The 18616-nt window shown below is 40.9% G+C and overlaps 1 protein-coding gene across 3 annotated transcripts in view; it reads right to left on the reverse strand.

The window, feature by feature from the left end:
• Positions 1–18616, reverse strand: part of SYNE2 (spectrin repeat containing nuclear envelope protein 2) — a 175497-nt gene that overhangs the window by 136795 nt on the left and 20086 nt on the right. For all 3 annotated transcript variants that reach the window (XM_064422898.1, XM_064422899.1, XM_064422897.1), the window contains exons 3-13: positions 10493–10554; positions 9457–9552; positions 9107–9184; positions 8922–9014; positions 7580–7761; positions 5756–5952; positions 5218–5318; positions 4410–4511; positions 3544–3681; positions 2592–2756; positions 572–684 (exon numbers count right to left, since the gene is read on the reverse strand). In XM_064422898.1, coding sequence (XP_064278968.1) covers positions 572–684; positions 2592–2756; positions 3544–3681; positions 4410–4511; positions 5218–5318; positions 5756–5952; positions 7580–7761; positions 8922–9014; positions 9107–9184; positions 9457–9552; positions 10493–10554 — 1327 coding nt within the window. The remainder of the gene's footprint in view (positions 1–571; positions 685–2591; positions 2757–3543; positions 3682–4409; positions 4512–5217; positions 5319–5755; positions 5953–7579; positions 7762–8921; positions 9015–9106; positions 9185–9456; positions 9553–10492; positions 10555–18616) is intronic.

Below are 18616 nucleotides of genomic sequence, written 5' to 3' on the forward strand. Positions count from 1 at the left end.
CAGGAATTATAGATAAGATAGCAACAGTTCATTTTTTTTAAGCAGCAACAATTGAGCAGTCAATGTTGTCTGATCAATGTATGAAAAACCTTAAAGGTCAAAAAAAGGGGCATCTGCCACCTGTATCTCAAAGCATCTCAGGTTATGGGTATAGATTCACTGGTCATTTTTTTTAATATTCTCCAACAGATATTTGGGGTAGTACAAGCTAAAGATCACAGTGACTTTTAATGGTGGAAATAAAAGTTTAGAGAATCCCTGCCACCAGGGAAATTTTTACATTGAAAATATTCAAGTTTCCTATCCCTAGTGGTTGCTTCCTATCCCCACTAGCAAAGGGCATCTGAAAAGGTCCTGTTAATGAGCTCTACTCTGTACACACAATTAAACATTCATTGGACCAATAAGAGATCCCTGCCTGCTCCACTTGACAGTCAGTCTGTGCTTAGGTTGAAAATACTCTTTTTTTTGCAAGGTATGGATAAATTATGTGCTTTGTTCAGAACAGCAGAGCCAGTCTATAACAGAGCTAGAATACAACATGAAGTAGAGGGAATTTGAGCATCACAACCTTCTTTTCATTTCCTCTAATTTTTCAGGCAAGACTAGTGGCATATTCTTCTCATCTTCATTCTTAAATGACTGAAGGGTGTCCAAGTGAGAATCAAAACAATCCATCAAGCCCTGGGGAGAAGAAGATACAGTAAGCCACTCATTTTGATCTAGAGTATTTCATCTGGGAATCTCCAACTCACCTGCTGTTAGGGAAAGAACTATTAAAAACTAGTCAGCACAAGACAATCTCCCAGTGTCTTTAGTCATTAAAGTGCAATAAAAGTATTTACATAATCACCTTTTAAAGTGCACCTTTTAGGACAATAATACCTGATTTCTCTTATCACTGTGCATCTACTTAAGGATAAGAACCATAGACCTTACACTACTCCTGCTATCAGTTTTTCTCTGCACTGTCACTATCATTAGGAGAAAAAAGCATTATTGTAACAGCTTCAGGGTGTTAAGTTTTTCTTTGCTACCCCTTAGCAAAGACTGACTGCAAAACCTGTTGAATAAATCTGTTATGTCACCTGCCCCATAGTTCATTTGACTGCTCAATAAATCTGTGTGTAACACCAGGCTGACAGGGTATCAAATTAACCATTCAATGGCCAGTGTCCCATGATTGGGGAATATTTCACAGGCATAAAACACAGCACATTGGGTGCTGTGCCTCAGCACCAAATTCCCTACCTGAAAATAAAACATACTATGCATTGCACAGAAGATAAGCCTATTTCTCAGTGGCATATTAAAAAAAAATAAAAAGCTACAAGTTCATTTCCATGTTATAAAATCTGCCACAAAGCATGTTAATGGAAATGGCTAAATCCTGGGACAGCTCTCAATCACAAAAATAGTGCACAGATTTTTAACACTGGATTTTGTAATCTTAACACTGTATCAGTCAGACAGTTATGAGCACTGGTGGATCATTTCCTAAATCTTAATTAAAATTTGTATAAGGTACCACCTTGCCAATGTGATCCATGCACACAACATACTAAAAGAGGAAAAAATGCTCAGCAGGATGTCTTCCTATCAAGAAAAGTGGATTTGGCAGAAATTAAGCATTAATGTGTTTCCTCTTCTGAAGAAATGCCATTATTTTATCTGTATGTTTAATGGGGAAAAATGAATGCCTTAAGAAATTACATCAGTCTCTATCTTATTCTTAAAAATGCTTTTAAGTACTTAGGTTGCACAACAAAAATCTTAGGTCAAATGGCTGAAGACTGACAAAGCTGTTACGAGATAAAAAGCCATCTCTCATATCAGGAACTGACTAGAAACAATACAAAAGAGTGCTGTTATTAAGTCACTTGCAAGAACCTCCACTGCCCATTCCTTCAAATTCTCTTTAAGGATTGTCCCAAAACCAGCAAACTTGCTTATAAAATCCCAAGTATGGCATTATGATCACCAGCCACGCATCAACACATATACCCTTTCAGAACTTTCAAATTCAAAAGGATGTTTAAAATATTATCTGTGCAAATATTTGAAGATCAGAATAAATAATTTGCATGGTACAAAGGTATCAAAATATCCTTGCCTTGAATGGAACTACAGAGTGATTCAGCAAATATTTAACTTTAAACACACAAACTTCTTGAACTATTTAACTTTAAACACACAAACTTCTTGAACTCCCTGGAATGTAACCTTAAGCTCAAGTGCTTTTCTGAATAGGTATGCATTAAGCATAGATTTAAAGATAAAGATGCAATTATCCTGTGTTATTACTTAACAAACAAACAAGTTGCAGGAACCACATAAAAAAGAATAGCATAATTTACTCATTCAGGCAATATTCAAATCTAATCTCACCCCAGTGAAGTCTGAAACCTGCCTTATAGACCCATGGAGTTATTTAATTAAACTCATAATTCTTCAAAGGTATGTTCAGAAGAGCTTTTCATCTTCAGAAGACAAACATATGCACACCATTTCCCAAAATGTCAAACAGCAATTCCATAACAAGTGCTTTGCTGGGTCAAACTGAAGCAGAATTTCCTTTGTGATCAACATACCTTAAATATTACAATTATTTCTCTGAAGGCAGACATTGCTTTGAATGGGTCCTGTAAATCAGGCAAATCTTCAGCCTGCAGACGTTCCACCTCCTGGAGCCAAGCCTCAATGCTGCCCAGAGGGGAGGGCAACATCTGGTCCAGTTTCGCCTTCCACTCGTTAATCTTTAAAAGGAAAACAAGTGGATTAAATCTCTCACTATTATTTTCTTCCCCATCTCCAAGATGCTGATATAAGCTGCATAAGCTGGTCCTCAAGGCATCCCAGGAACCCACTCCCTCGTGCCTGTCACTGTTCAACAAAAAGAGTTTCCAGTGAAGTCAGCTAAAATCAGCCCCATTTACTTCAAACCCAGGTTTGCTCCCAGCCCATAACCTCTGGTGACCATCCCAAGGCCCAGCAACAGGAAAATTTACAGTGAACTAGTTGCAAAACAAGGCGGGGAAAATAGAGATGAACAGCTTTCTGTCTGTCATGGGGCTGATAGGGGAACATCTCTTGCAAAAACAGCAATTCCCAGCATTCCCAATTTGAGCCAACACAGCCAACCTCACGGCAAAGCACTGACCAACCAGGCCCTACTAGATCAGTGTCTGTGCTCTGAGCCATAACTGTGTCCCAAAATAACCTTTTAAGCACAAATAGGCCAAAACCCTTGATTAGAAGAGTGCTTCGAGATAACCAGATGGATTTTCCAGGGACATTTCAGTCTTGAGGCTCAGGAGCAGAAGGGTAACACACAAAAAGTCACCTTCTGCCTCCTCTTGGGCACTGAATGCCACTCACACTGTCTGGACTTCAGGTTCAGGGTGAAACCTTTTTTATTATCCCAAATAAATGCATCATCCCCCCACTTTTCCCAGTGTGAGTTCCTGGGTAGACTTAGGCTTCTTCATCCATCCCACATGCCCATGCTGCTAGTGGGGTGAGTGAGAGAGAAATGCCTCTGACCTGAGACATCACTTTATCCCACTCTTCCCTCATCTGCTGCTGGCCTTCACTCAGCTCAGCTTCACTCCTTTTTGATGACAACACAGGCAGAAAGGGGATTTTCTCTTGGTTAAATGCTTCCATAAATGACATCATTTCCTAGAGGTAGAATAGAAGAGTAATTCACAGAAGACGTCAGATGGAAGCTCAGGGAGCCAAGTCCTGCCTGTGAACACCTTGGTATGAGTTCCATTAACTTCAAAGGGCGTGATGCATGCAAAGGCAAGACAGCAAGAGGCATTCTTGTCTCCAGGCAATATTTGGGTCTGAAATTATAGGTGCCATTCCCTAAGTCTGTATTTAACATAATGTCAATGCAGTCAGAAAACAGTTCTCCCCTCCCAGCAAGAGAAAGGGAAAATTCCTCCTCTCACAGTTCCCCATGGGCCACTTTATCACAAACTCTGGCTACAGTATGAGCCAAAGGAAATTTTGCTTCAGCACAACCTAGAGCCAGCAATTCAACTACTCCTCTATAACATTAGCTGGGTAAAACCTACTGGTGTAATTAGCACAGAAATAGCATAAGAAACTCTTTGAAGGGCCTACGTGCTTGAATCTTGTCCAAATCTTCAACTACGTCAATTAATTAAGACACTACTTTACTCTTTCCAAAAACTCTACTCAAAAATGTAACAGCATATCTATTTTTCATAACAGAGAGAATTTTAGCCTACTTCTCCTTCTATCATATGAGGGATTTAACAATCTCATAATCCAAGTTTCTTTGAAAGCTTCAGTTTAGGCAATGAAGATGAAAAATATGAAAAACATCCACAGAAACAGATTCTTTTCACAGAAACTTCTAAATATGAAATGCAACTTACTGTGTACTTCTGGTAGTATGTTTCATTCTCTGTTTCCACCAGCAGCTTTGCTAACTTCTTCTCCTGTGCAGCCAACCAGCCCATGGCCTCTCTTACTTTCTCCTGGGAATTAGAGCAGAAAATTTCATCTTTCCATTTTGCAAGCATTGTTTTTAATTTACATTGTGCCATAAAACAACACTCATTGAGCATATGATAAAGTCTATTCAAAGCTATTGGAAAACAAACAATAATTCCTGGGGACCTTGATGAAGTTTGAGTCAGGCACTATTACATTGCAGGGACAAAGTTTTAAACCTGGCACCTGGATATATGAAGACATCAAAAAAAGACCTGACTGCAGGAGATTATCAGTATGTGAATCACCAATTAAACTCTCATAAGAGAACATAGAGTATACAAAATGTGGGTTTCTGGTCAGTGTTATCTGTCAGAGGCAATTTCTGTCCACTTTACGTGTCAAACACTAAATTTAAAGCTGGCTGTTTTGTGCATCTGCAAATCTGTCTGCCTTGCCTCCAATGTTTACACAGACTTCAGAGCACACATGGAGACAACCAAGCTTGAAAATGTCCTCTGCAATAATTAAATGAAAAAAGCAACCTGCACAGCAATTCCACCTGTACGACCAACAAAAAATCAGTGACATGGAGTTTTTTCTACCACACAGGAGCATCAGAAGGTTCAAACCAATCCAGTCCTCTCAGCAGAATCAGAGGATCTACTATGTGCTACTGACTCAGATATAACCTGGGCAAAGAAAGCACTTTCATTTGAAAATGCCTCAGTGATAACTCAGACAACATACCTGCATGTCTTCCTCAGACTCAGGCAAATTCTTGGAGTATTGCAAAAACTGAGCCACGTAAGTCATGATTGATTTTTCATCCGGATTCACAGTGTCAACATCTATGAGAGCCAATACAGCATTTACATAATTATGCAGCCTTCTAGGCCTGATCACATAATTACACACTATGCTGCAGTTATTAAAACACATTACCATAAACATGTTTATTTTGCAACAGCTCACTTAACATGCCATTGACAGAAATTAATATGTCATGAACATTTTTTTCCTTGGGAATATTTTACTAGAGCATGATTAAGTAATTAAAAGTTTTTCCCATGAACAGGAAAGTTTCATATCCTTTCTTCTCCTGCAATTATTGCCAAACCAAAAATCCTACAGTCCCTAAGTACAGCTGATGTTATAAAATAAAGAACCTCAGGTTTGAGCATTACAGCAAACATCAATGTTCTATTTCAAACTTCAGCACAGTCCTATAGATCACATTAATCTCACTCATAACAACAAAAAGATTTTTAAAAAGCTGATCATTTACCTTCAGGCTCCAGAAGCCGTGGGATATTCAGCTCCAGTTCTGCAATTCTGAAAGCCTCTTTCAGGTTTTCTTTATTGCTTCTGGCTTTTGCCTTCTCCAGATCAACCAGACCTGGCCTCAAGGTTTGGATGATGGCTAAAAAAGCCAGTCCACTTCGCCAGCTGGACTTGAAATCAGTGACACTGACAGAGCCATGCCTATGCCAGAAATGAGTGGAAACAAAATGTTAGGACATCTGAAGAAACAGGATTTAAGTACCAATTTAGAAATAGAGTATAAATTCAGTAAAATGGAGTATGAACCGAATCCAAAAGCACCTCATCACTGAACTTCTGCCCAAGTCAGAGAACAACACAGCCAGTACTACCAATCACAACAATTACTTCTTTTTACAAGATGACTATTTCTTTTTGTCTTCTACTGCATTCTGAAGATAAGCCCTTGCTGATCCAAATCCTCCCTAAATATCACCTTTGTGCTCAACATCTATGCATTCTATGGGGTGGAAAAGCAAGAAGAAAAGCACTGCAGAACATATGTTTGTCTGTAAGGACACCAAGAACTGTCATTTTAGAAAATCCAAAGCTTAAAAGCAATGTACTGGTGCAGGAAAAAGATTTTTGGGTTTTTTTCTTCATTAGTTTAGTGTCCTTAAATAATCTTTAATTAATGTTCACAGCCTGAACAGTGCTGTGAGGTGCCCAGCCATGCAGGCCACAGTGAATTCTGGGACAACTTTCTAAAAACAGCCTGTATGTTATGAGTATGTTACAGCATGGAAAAGATATGGGGTTTCAGGCAATCAAATTCAGTCACAAAACAATGGGCCAAGTCTTAGAAGATTTGTTTCTTTGCCAAAAACTACAGGATTCACTGGTAACAAAATATTTCAATATAATGCCAGTTCAGAACTGAACAGAAATGACACTGCAAACCAGACAGCAATATTGCTGAAAAACAGGCAAAAGGAAGAGGAAGATTACATGGATAAAGAGCTGGTTTTGATGTTCCAATTAATCTTCTGATAAAAGACAGCTAGAAGGCAAACCACAGTGCCATTCCATTGGCAGAAAGTGTGTGATGTGCTGTTGAAGGCCTTTATCTCCCACTAATAACATGGAATATTAGTAGGATTTTATTAGAAAATAAAACAACCCAAAGAGCTGAGGAGAAAGAGCTGACATTACTGTAAAGCATATTTGGAAGATCCTGGAGTGAAGCAGCAGCCCTTGAAGAAAATGTAAATATCTGTATCTGCTCTAGATTGTGTGCTGTGAACACCCCCCCTGAAAGCAGCAGTGCTATCTGTACTTCAAGCACAGGGAAACATCTTGGTAGAATTAGGGACCAGGACCACCAGGATTAGCATCCTCCTTTGGGATCATGCAGTGTTTTGACAGAAAAGCATGAGTTGTGGGATCATAAAAATCCTACATTTTCCATTAAAAAATATTAAAAAACCCTTGAGACTGTGTGAATCAGTGCCAACCATGAGGATTAAAACAAGCAAATCATGTAAACATTCCATTAGACTTATCACACAGGAGCACCTAAAAAAAAAAAAAGCCAAACAACTCAGATTACACTGTTATGTTTAATTAGTAAGATGAGCTTTGCTTTACTATATTTAAAGGACTCGTGTCAAAACATTTGGGGCCTGACTGATGCTGAAAGTACTGCTAACCACAAATTGAAAGTTAAAGGATTTTCTGCTAAGCTGTCACTAAGTAATCTTAAAAAACAGAGGGAAAATATCACCACATTTAGAGGAAAGCAGTGATACGAAGTGTAGCGTGCAAATTTTACATCTTGGATGGAACTTACAGTGAACACTGTTCTTTTGCCCACAACAAAAGAGCCTTTGTAGCAGACATCTTCCACCGTTCCTTAATTTTAGCACTTTTTTTAGCTGATCTGTTCGCCTTTGGAGAGGAGTCAACAGCACCTGGACAATCAGGTGAAGGCTGATTGTAGGTACAGGCAAGTGTCCTGGCCAGTTCTTCAATCTGTCAGAGAAAATGGGAGCTTAATGAGGCTTCAGTGAGAGATCCCCAAGGCATCAATGGCAGAACACCCCAGAGAACCAGACAGGACTCAACCACAGCTGTAAGAGTAGCTTCCCTGCCCCCCAAACTCAAACCAGCCTTTTTAATCTGCACAACCTGAACCATTTCATGCTGAATTCCCATCTTGAGGCAATTTTTTGGGCAGGATATATTCACCCAAAGACTTGTGTGTTATGCTGTGGGTACCAGCAATGACATCAAGGGACTTTCTCAGTCAATTTCTACTCTAATCAGTGACAGCAGCCCATGGCATTGGGTTTTCTGTTGTCAGGAGTTCTAGGCATAGTCAGAGTTTGCCTGCTCACTCAGAGTGCAGGAAAACTGACCTGATAGAAACCAGAGACCCCTATTTGGTTAGAGAAGCCTGGTTTAGGTAAAAAGATAACTGCACAAGTTATCTTTTTACCTAAGCACAAGACTCTTTGACATCAAAGTACCTCTACCACAAAAAATATGGGCTAAATACTGCTAGAAAAGTTTGCTTCTTAGTGCTCTCCTGAGCCCCAGTCACCAGTTAGTGCACCTACATCATCCACTGCTGGGTTCTCCAGCTTGGCTCCAGCACCCTCTGCAGCCCTACACAGTGATTAAATCAAGGCCCTGTGCTTTCACACTTCCCCACAACCCCATGCCATGCAAGGTGCACACTCTTATTGTATAAGAAACATAACTTTGATAGCCTTTGTGTTATTTCAGGTGCTAGCACTGAAACAAAAAAAAAATACAAGAATTGTACATTGTAAGCACAGTCAGCACTGAGGAGCAGGGCTGCCTCTGAGAGATAGATGTGCCACTTCACACTATCTGCTCTTTTTGGAGCTTAATCATTACAGACCTTAGACAAAGTTTAGCCCATTTTTAACTGGTTACTCAAAAAAAAAAATATCTCACTATCTTTCCTTCCTACCATTTGCAGCTAGACACTGTTCATCACTGCCAGCCCTGCACTGGTGCATCTCCTCCTTGAGATGTCATTTCCACATGTCAAAAAATAATCTTTTGTTCAGTACTAATTCATCTTATTTAGCAATCACGTAAGTCAACACATTTTTGTGCTTTTCCCCTCTACTAAAACTCTCTCACATCGCTGAAATACTTACATGAAAATGAAATATAATGGTCCAGATTAGGCCAAGCACAATGGAAGGTTTTCCTTCAATAATGTCAGCTACATGAATATTTATGAGCTTCAGCTAAGAAGGGAGAAAAAGGGATCATTGTTAACAAAGAAAATGTTCCATTAGCTAAACTGGCTTTAGTTGTGAATTTTGAAGTTAATACTCACTGATCTGCTCTTTAAAAATGTCAAAGCATTTTCTATATTACTTCTACACTGGAAGGTATTAAATCCTTTTTCCCGTGGCTGCAAAGCAAAAAAAAACCAGGTTATATTTTCAACTGCAAAAATTAATTTTATTCTATATTTTGAAAAGGGAAGTCCATCAAAAATTCATAAATTACTTTTGGGTCAACTTACTTCAGCGTGTTTCAGAGTCAATGGTATAAAAATAAGTTACTTGAAACTAAGTCTATGACCCCAGAGGGATGATTCATATGGTTGCACTTAAGCATATCCAGAAATCTTTGCTGGACTTGACAAAGGATTGAGGTAATATTTTTATTACTCTGTCTTACCAGATGTTGACCTGAAAGCACTTCCAACAGATCCAGAAGCAAATGTCCCTGCTGTATGTCTGTATACAGGTCTGAGACAACATAAGGAGGGGTATGCTGCAAGATAAATTTCAATCTTTTGTCATTTTGAATTCAACACACTACAGACATCACAGATTACTCTTCTGTTAAATAATGTTTAGCATCCTTTATTTTTTTCATTAAGCTGCAATAAAAATACTGCATCTAAACAGCCACATCCCGCTTCTTCTAACCCATTACTATGTTTGTGTCTTATTCCCCCCTCTTTGTCCTGCCTCTGTGTTTTCTAAGGGTAATTTTAGGCCTCACTTTCAAGCATTCACATTTTTCAAGGAGGTCTGGGGCACAAAAAAAAAATTAAGAAAGGGAAAGCTAACCTAGGCAGTTAATTCATATTTTGAGATCTTACTCAATATTAAATAAAAATTTGAGTACAGAGCTGCATAACTAAACCTCTTTTCACCCACACAACAGAAATTTATCAAGAGCTCAGCAGGTTCTGCTCAAGGAGGGACCAAAACAAAATTATATTTTGTTTTTCCCTGAGCAAGTCAGAGCCCCAGCAAATGCTGCAGGAGCTGTTTTCTGAGAGCTTAAAGAGCACTTCCACTACTATGTGGTTTGTCTTAATACTTACCAGTCACTCAGATCATCTCATTAAACTCATGTTCTTGGATTGCATAATAGAATAACACTTACCTAATCCCAGCAAAACCAACTGTAAACTCAGAAACTCGTAAAACCCTGAGACATGTGCCTCAATCCACCACAAGTTTTACCACATGAGTAAGGAGAGTGACATCCACACACAATCCACCTCACACAAATGTCCTTGGATGTGCCCCAATACAGTGCTGCTGCATTTATTAAACATGCTTCTCGGGGCTACTTTTCCCATCCAGTGCCTAAAAAAAACTTGTAGCAATTTTATTTGTTCCTAAAAAATTTAATCTCTAACCAGCATATATGAATGAAAAAGGCAAAAGCATGTCTTTGCTAAAGAACCTCCATTTACCTTTGCCAATATTGAATTTATCCAACTAGTGAAGGTTTTCTTCTGTGTAAACTCCCGCTGGACTGGAATATAAAAACAAAAATGAAACTAAAGTTAATGGAAAAAAAATGTTCAGGTTTTACTCCTCTTTCCCAAAAAGACACATGGTATCCACCTCAAACCCAAGGTCTGTTCTTCCAGATATTAAGTTACTATTTAATATCAGTTTTTCTCAACTCTTCTTTTATAGCTGGTATTTTCTTGCTTGCTGAGTTGGTACTGCAAAGACCTCTACAACCATCAAGCATAACCTACAGGATGCAGAGAATAACTAATGAAGGCTTTCTCAGAAGATCAGCAAATACAAATAGCGACGTGAAAGCATAATTCTACAGAGAAATATGTCTGCAGTAGCTCTGTCCATTCCTAAATGTTCCTTCAAGGCCTCAGGGACATCATCAGCACAAGACAGATCCTGGAATGTGGGAAAAGCCACCCATTAAGTTATTAAGTTGGATGCAGGCTGGAGTTAGGGGATAAATGCACATCTGTAGGTGAAGCTACACAACGAGAAATCTTTGCTAGCTGAAGGGCTGGAGAGAGTTAGGAGGAGAAATGGAGCCTCAACCTGCATCCTTTCCACTGCTGGGCCCTCCCTGGGGTGTACAAATTATTAATCCAGCTGATGCCTCAGGTTTTAGCTTTTATATTTTTCAGATTCTGTGCTGCTTTAGTGTGTAGTTCTGAGCTTTATATGAGGGGGTGGTGAGCTCTCTGCACAGAGTAGGGAGGCAAAACAATTCCTTCTCTAGCTGGGGACCCAAGGACAAATGATCCAAATGTCAGGCCCAAGAGCATAAACAACATGGACTGAAGAGAGAAAAACAAGGATGGGACTTCACAGGCTAAAGCTATAATTGAACAATTAACTCCAATATGCAAATGGACCAGAACTTATAAAAATGAGAGACCCTGAAACCAGTCGTGCATTTTGTGACCACTTTGGTTCATCTTGGGTGTAGCCCTGGCTGGGCTCTTGTGCTGCCCAAGGTGTATCTATTAAGCCCTTTTAATAAATCCAATAAATCCCTACTTTATTCTTTAACTCTGTTTAGCCTCTGTTCTAGGTCAGCCTTGACAAGGCATCACAGCAAAAAAGGAGCACACAGGGTGTTAATACCAGCAAGAGGAAGAAGAAAGTGCTTGAACTTGTGCTGCAGCAGAAAACAGTGAAATGGGACTCAAAGCATGACCCAGAGCCACAGAGGTGCAGCTCTGCACCCAGGGCCCTCGTGGTGCCACACAGTGAGCAGCCACCAACCAGCAGCTCTGCAGGGACACAGGGAGCTGGTGAAGCCCATGTTTCAAAAACCAGATTTGAACAGCTTCTGCCTGTGGGCAGCAGAGATGGAGGAAAGCCCAGTTCCCCCAGAAGGTGAAGCAGAGGGTGAGCAGCAGAGCTGGACCAGAGCAGCTCCCCAGCCCCATCAGGGGCAGTGTTATTACCTGAGCTGCCAGCCCATTCTCCCTCCCAAAATACCACTCCACTTCCAAGACACACCACAAAACCCACAGATCCCTAGGGGCTGGAAGTCTGAACACAAGTCTCAGGTGGCAAACAGAGGTGTTGGCCTCTTAGATGATGGACTCACATCTGCCACTAGCAGCCATTCCAAAGGCTTGTGAGAGCCAGCCTGAACACAAACTCCCTTTTCTATCCTTTTCCATAGCAGCCTTGACTGCAAGTGTTGGGGCTGACTTCCCAGAAAAGTCTTGCATGGAGGAATAAATCTGGGAGACAGGGTAGGAACAGACCATCTCTTCTGCCTCTGAAAGCGTGTCCTTGCTCAAAAGATTAATTGAAGGCAAGCTTGACATTGTAAGGAATGTGCAAGACTTCTCAGCAATAGATATGTATGTTTTGGTAGGCTGGGCAGCATGAAGGATAACAAAAATACCATGCCCTTGGGAACAAAAAAAAAAAAGTTGACTGTTCTGCCCATTTCAGTGAAAATGCCACTCACAGGAAAATGTCCACACTTTACTACACTCTGAAAATTTGCAACCACAAACCCCAGTTGTGGGGTCTTTTCCTCATCCAAGACAGACCAGTGGAGTTTCTGTGAAGCTTCATCAGCTCATGAAACACAAGAATTCACTAGAGGATAACCCAGGCTCCTGCTCCTCATCCCACAGGCTGCCTTCTGCCTCACTGGGTGGGTGAGCAGCAACAAAAACATTCACATTACCTGGGTGGAGCACTGCTTTGTGTCCTGTAGTAAGGGCATCTTTCACCAGCCCTCCACTAATCTGCAACACCACCATCCTGTTGGAGCATGAATCAGGTGGTTTCCCCTGCTCACTGGATTGTTTTAGGATTCTTTCTAAGCATCACCAAGATTGCTCTCAAAGGGTAAGATAAGGGCAATCTTAATGGACAAAACCAACACGACAAAATTGGGTTTTGTTCGGAAAAGAGAAAGTTAAGTGCACACATGGGACACAGACCAAACAACGCTGCAATGCTCACAGGGTGGACAAAAATAGCATGGAGATACTGGCTTCATGTTAGCACAGGAGACAACCACACCCTTCAGCTGAACACCACGTGGGAGCCATTCCAATTACCCAAGCTGCAATTATTGAGTCTCTGCGCTCAATTTTATCAGGCAGGCAAGGCTGGCATTGCTAGCATCTGAAAAGGGACAGAGAGCAAATATTGACTGCTCTGCCTGACGCCAGTGACTCCTGCAGCTGCAGCTCTTGCCAAACACACACTGCTGCTGCTGATTTCAAGAACTTGCATTTGAGGATGGTTACAGATGGTTAGGATGAGACACTTGGCCTTGTTTTGGTTGACATGCATATTAAAATACTACATTATGCAATAGGGGCCAGATACTGCAAGTGTTGATTCACGTGGGCAGCTCTCAGGCAAATGTCTCACCTGGTGAAAGTACAAGGTGGTTATTCCACATCTAAGAGCACCTTAAACCCTCCATAAGCTACCCAAGAGAACCCACTGGGCTGCCTTCCAAGCAGCTGCTGCCTCTGCTGCAATGTGCCTTTTTTTCCTACCCAAACAAATAATAATAATAGAATCTCCTCCCAAATTAATAGCAGAACTCCATGCTTGCCAGTATTCCCCCAGCTTGTAGTGCAGCAGTCAGGGTTTCCACGCCACACACACTCAGTACAGATGTGCTCCTGGCACCGTGGCAGGCAGCTGTATTGCAATTTTCAGGCTGAGTGTGTTTTCCCTCCCAGCTCCCCCTCCAATGCTGCTGCTCAGAGGCGCTAATGATTTAATCAAGCTCTCCAATTCTTATCTCTACCACGTGGTTAATTAATACAGATTTTTATTTTTATGAGGGTGAATGGATTCTTTGTTAGGCCTTTTTGTAGGACTCTAACTGACCTTGGTTTTCTCTTGCCCTAGTTTTCAAAATGTCACTGACCTAGAATAAAAAAGCTATAAAAACCCCCAAACCCTGATCATCCTCTTTACTTTGGGTCAAAACTCACTAAGCTAAAAAGTGTATCTGAGAGAACAGAATAAGAACCTGGTAATCTGAAAATACCCAAAACCTATCACATTTCACCCTGTGTTAACAACTCTTCAGGGAGGAATAACACATACAAGCAATGTGTCACGTAGGATAGCCAAAAATCAATACACACTGCTGGACAATGACTGTTTTATTCAGTAATGAGCTACCAACAAGTGCTACAAACCAGGCTGATCATTAGGAGCACAGGGACAAGGCAGGCACAATGTGAGTGCTGAACTCTCCCAGGAGGGAAAGGAGAGCAGCAGCACCGCCAGCCACTGTTTTACTCTCAGCCTTCCTTAAACTGTGATGCAGAAAAAACAATACTTAAAATTAGTCTACTGTCCACTTCTGCCTTCCTGAGGTGGGGGAATGGCAGTTCCAAGGAAAGCATCATCTCCTCCTTCAGCAGGGAGCTGGGGGAAGCAAATCATGGCAGAAACGAAGTAACCTGTCCATCCACACTCACCAAACACTGTCACCAAACAGCAAAGAGGATTTATTCTGCCACAATGACTTGTGTGTCATTGTCAGGGAACAATTTACAACTGTATGGCTTCTTTAAAAAAAAAAAAAGAAAAAAACAACATTTAAGCGATCACTTTAATGAGCACAAGCCTGCCTGTCATCTTCTCATCTCTGTTTCACCAGGAGGAATTACCTCTTGTGTATGATATTTTTGTATCTTCCCCTCAGCACTGAGGTCAGCTGAGGCTATGTCTGCAGCAGTGTGCAGGGAGCTCATCAGGAACAGATCAGGAGAGCTGCTGCTCACAACACAGCGTATCCACCATGCGTGCAGGGACAAAGGTTGTGCTGGGCTAACTCCAGCCCCAATGGACACAGACAGCCACAGCACCCTCCTTATTTCAGTTTCATTCAAAATAACCATTTCCACACTCACTGACAGAGCAGCAGAATGAACCAAAGGATGGGAAGCAGGGATAACCAGGAGAGCTCCTTCAACACAGCACTTGAAGGAGTGCTATATGAACTAATACACCAAGCAAGCACATTCTTTAAATGGTTGGAACCGTCAGAAGAACAATTAAGTACTTGCAAATCCAGGGAGAGAGTGAGCAATTAACCCCCAAGCCCTTTGTGAAGTCCCTTCCACCCAGCAACAGTTCCATGTTCTGCAGACAGGAAAGCAGGGAAAAGGGTTATTTCCAGCATTTATGTTCAGCAACATGGTGTTAAGCAATTAAAAACAAACACAGAATTCTTTGTCAAGATTGAGAAGTTTACCCAAACCCAATGAAGATGAGGAAAATACCTCTACAGGAGGAATGGGTCTTTTCAAATGCAAATATTACACAAATATTAACTAAATCACTACTACCACATCAGTGAAGCAAGTGGAAACTTTCTGCACTACTCCTTCCAAGCTCCTTTTCCTTTTGAAAGCCAACTGTCCAGTTTACCACAAGTGTTGCTAACTCAGGAAGTGTGCTCACACCAAGCTTTGTCCTCCTGGCTGTCTTAAACCCTTTTGCTGTTCTCATTGTCAGGATCCTATAAATCACCACAGTCTTCATGACACCACAAAGTGATGTTTAGCACTCAGGGGCACAGGCAGGTGGAGATTAAATTCTTAAAAGGTACCACGTCACATCATCTACATGTCAACATACTTTTAAAGATAAACATTCAAGTGGCTTTTCTAACATTTTAAAGAAAGTGAACAGTGAAACAGGGATCTGACTGTAGTGATCTCACAGGTGCCACAGGGGCCATCAAACTCCTTTGGCATTTTAATTCCAGTTTTTAACCAGTTACACACCACATAATGCATTTAATAAATTGCAATTTACCTAGCAGGGAACACTTTTATGCAACTATACAATCTATTTTTTATGTTAGGCGTGTGAAGCAGACAAAAATACCCACGACTGAATTTTTTCAAGGCAGTGTCATGTGTCAGTTGCCTCTCCACTGCCATCAGCCCTGTCACATGCCACAAAGCTGTGCAGTTACGGGAACGGCAGAGCAGCTCCTCACCCAGGCAGCATAAACTGGGAATAAATTCCTGTCCAGCTCCTTTGGGAGCTTTTTGTGAAAGTTATCCTTGTAAAATTGTAATAAACATTTAACAGACTTTTTAAAATCATTATGGTAAAGAAAACAAAAGTGTAAGCAAGTGGCCCCATTAGATGGGATACACAGTTAAAACAAAAAAAAAAGCTGGGTAAGAATTATTAATTTACCTTACCCCTGGATGAATTAAGAGGGTCTCAAAAATACATACCCCTTTACTCAGAGATGAGTACAATCTACTATGTGCTGCACAACAAAACCTATCTGTGCACACATATATCTCTGTATTTTCAATTTCACGCGAAGAGAAATCATTCATGAAGGATTAGACATAACTGCACGAAAAAAGCATCATTCATTCCTAATCACTAAACTCTCTTCAAAAACAGTTCTCTTCAAAAGTCTCTTCAGCTGTAGCAACCACATTCCTATATTATCATGCCTTGGGTTACAGTAATAAACAGTAACACACAGAGATTAATAAGTGGAACCAAAAATTAGGACCCCTGCAGTAAATTAAACAGTGAAAGAGTAAGTACATGTCCCAAACTCCAACAGCTAAAACACACTCTTGTGATTAAATTAGCTCAGCAAGCATGAAAAGAAAAGGAAAAATAGAGTTCTGTACAGGCTTGGTGGGAAGCACCTCACACAGGGGTCTGTTTGCTATCCCAGGGGAAAACAGGGGAAAGATTTGAGCATGGGACAAAACAATCAAGGTTGAATCCTCCCACAGGTAGAGATTTACATTCCAAAAGCAAGAAATAATCCTGCTCCAGGGTGCACCAACCCTGCAGAGCTCCTGCTGCAGCCACCCATCTGTGAGCAGCCGTCCTTGTTGCAGCCCCACAGCAGAGCTTGGCTCCATCTCCAACAGCTCCCAAAGCTCCTCCAGGAAACCCTTCTCTTACCAAGCAGCTGACATGCCTCCTCATCTCAAGTAGCCAAAGGCAATTCTGGATGTTGACTGCGCCTCTTCAACTCACAGAAGGATGAGCAGCAGGCTGGACCCCTCTCTGGGGCCAGCCCATGATGCAGGGATGGGAGGGAAACACAGGAGGAGGAGACACAGGACAGGGATCCTGCTTTATTCCTCCCATGCTCGTTGCCAGCCAAGCCCTGAGCTCCTGCCTGCTCCATCCTACAGCAAAAGTGACTTCAGGTTTCAAACATGGCCCATGGTGCAATGAAGCATCTCCCTGTCCAGGATCCTCTGCTCAGCAGACTGCCTGGCAGGAGAAACCCTTCCTTTAAGTATTCCCCCACTGGATATAGCCATAAGAAGTCCAGCTCCAGGCTTTGCACCTGCACTTTTACATGGCAGTGCAAGGATTGCAACACAGCAATTCTGCAGCTGCTCTGAGTTGTGCTGCATCAGAAAACTGCAAAGAAGCAGAGAGGTGCTGAAGGAAAGGGCCCAGATAATGCTGACCTTAATCTGATTAAATTTTATTCAGACATCTGGGACAGAGGGAAGGGAAAAAAGAAAATAAAAGAAGCCTGCCAGTTCCTGACATCATGCATTTTCATAGCAATTTCCATTTTCTTGGCAGGGAGGGAAGGGGTAACTATTACTCTCATCTGGATATCAGCTTGAAAACTGGTAAAGGTTAAAGAGCAATACATAAATCTGAAAAGATCCATATATAAGGGTTTATATTCTTGCAACTTTTTACTTCAGCCTCATGAATTTTTACCATTTGAAAATGCCTGGAGATGGGGGCATTAGAAAACATACTGCTTTAATTTCTTCACCTATTTTATTCATGTTTTTCAAGCTTCATTAAGTCTCCTTAAAGTAATTAGCTGACAAGAAAGATGCACTGAGAACTAAGTTACATTCTTACCTATTTTCCAGTGAATGTCTCCATAGCATCTTCTAGGCCAAACACTATTAAGGAACCTGAATGTTCACCCTTGGACACTCTTCTACCTAAAAACCCACTAACAAGCTTTTACACTATTAACTAACTACCCATAAATTATTAGGGATTCTATAATAATTAGGACTAATAAGTAGTAAACTCCCCACTAATTAATTAAAGGAGATTGTTCTCTCCCTCTCTTTTCCTTCTTTTTCTTCCCAAAAGTGCTGTCCTCACAGAAGACTGTAACTTAAATAACAGTCAAACATACCTAAAATAACATATCTACACATGGTAGGGAAGGAAAAAAATAAATAAAGCTAATGATTTGTTACATTTTTTAGGCATAAACTTCACAAAAGTATATGACCAAACCAACTGACACATTAAGTTGATCTTGCCCTAATTAACCAGACTAGACAAGTGCTCCTCCCCCATGGGATGCCTTTCAGGAATAATGGAAGGTTGTATCACAAAGAATTAAAAAGTAGATTAAAATATATCTGGACTACATCCAGACTAGATCTCACTCCTGCTTTTCCCTTTATGCACATCTCCAGTTATGCTGTGTATTACAATGCTGGACATATTCTATGAAGCTATAGCCCAGCAATTTGAAAAAGGAGATCATAGCAAGTTTTACATCCATCTGCAGTCACACAAAATGTAAGCTGCTTTTCTGATAGTTATAA

This window comes from Passer domesticus, chromosome 6 (genome assembly GCF_036417665.1).
Source record: "Passer domesticus isolate bPasDom1 chromosome 6, bPasDom1.hap1, whole genome shotgun sequence".
NCBI classification, from domain to species: Eukaryota; Metazoa; Chordata; class Aves; order Passeriformes; family Passeridae; genus Passer; species Passer domesticus.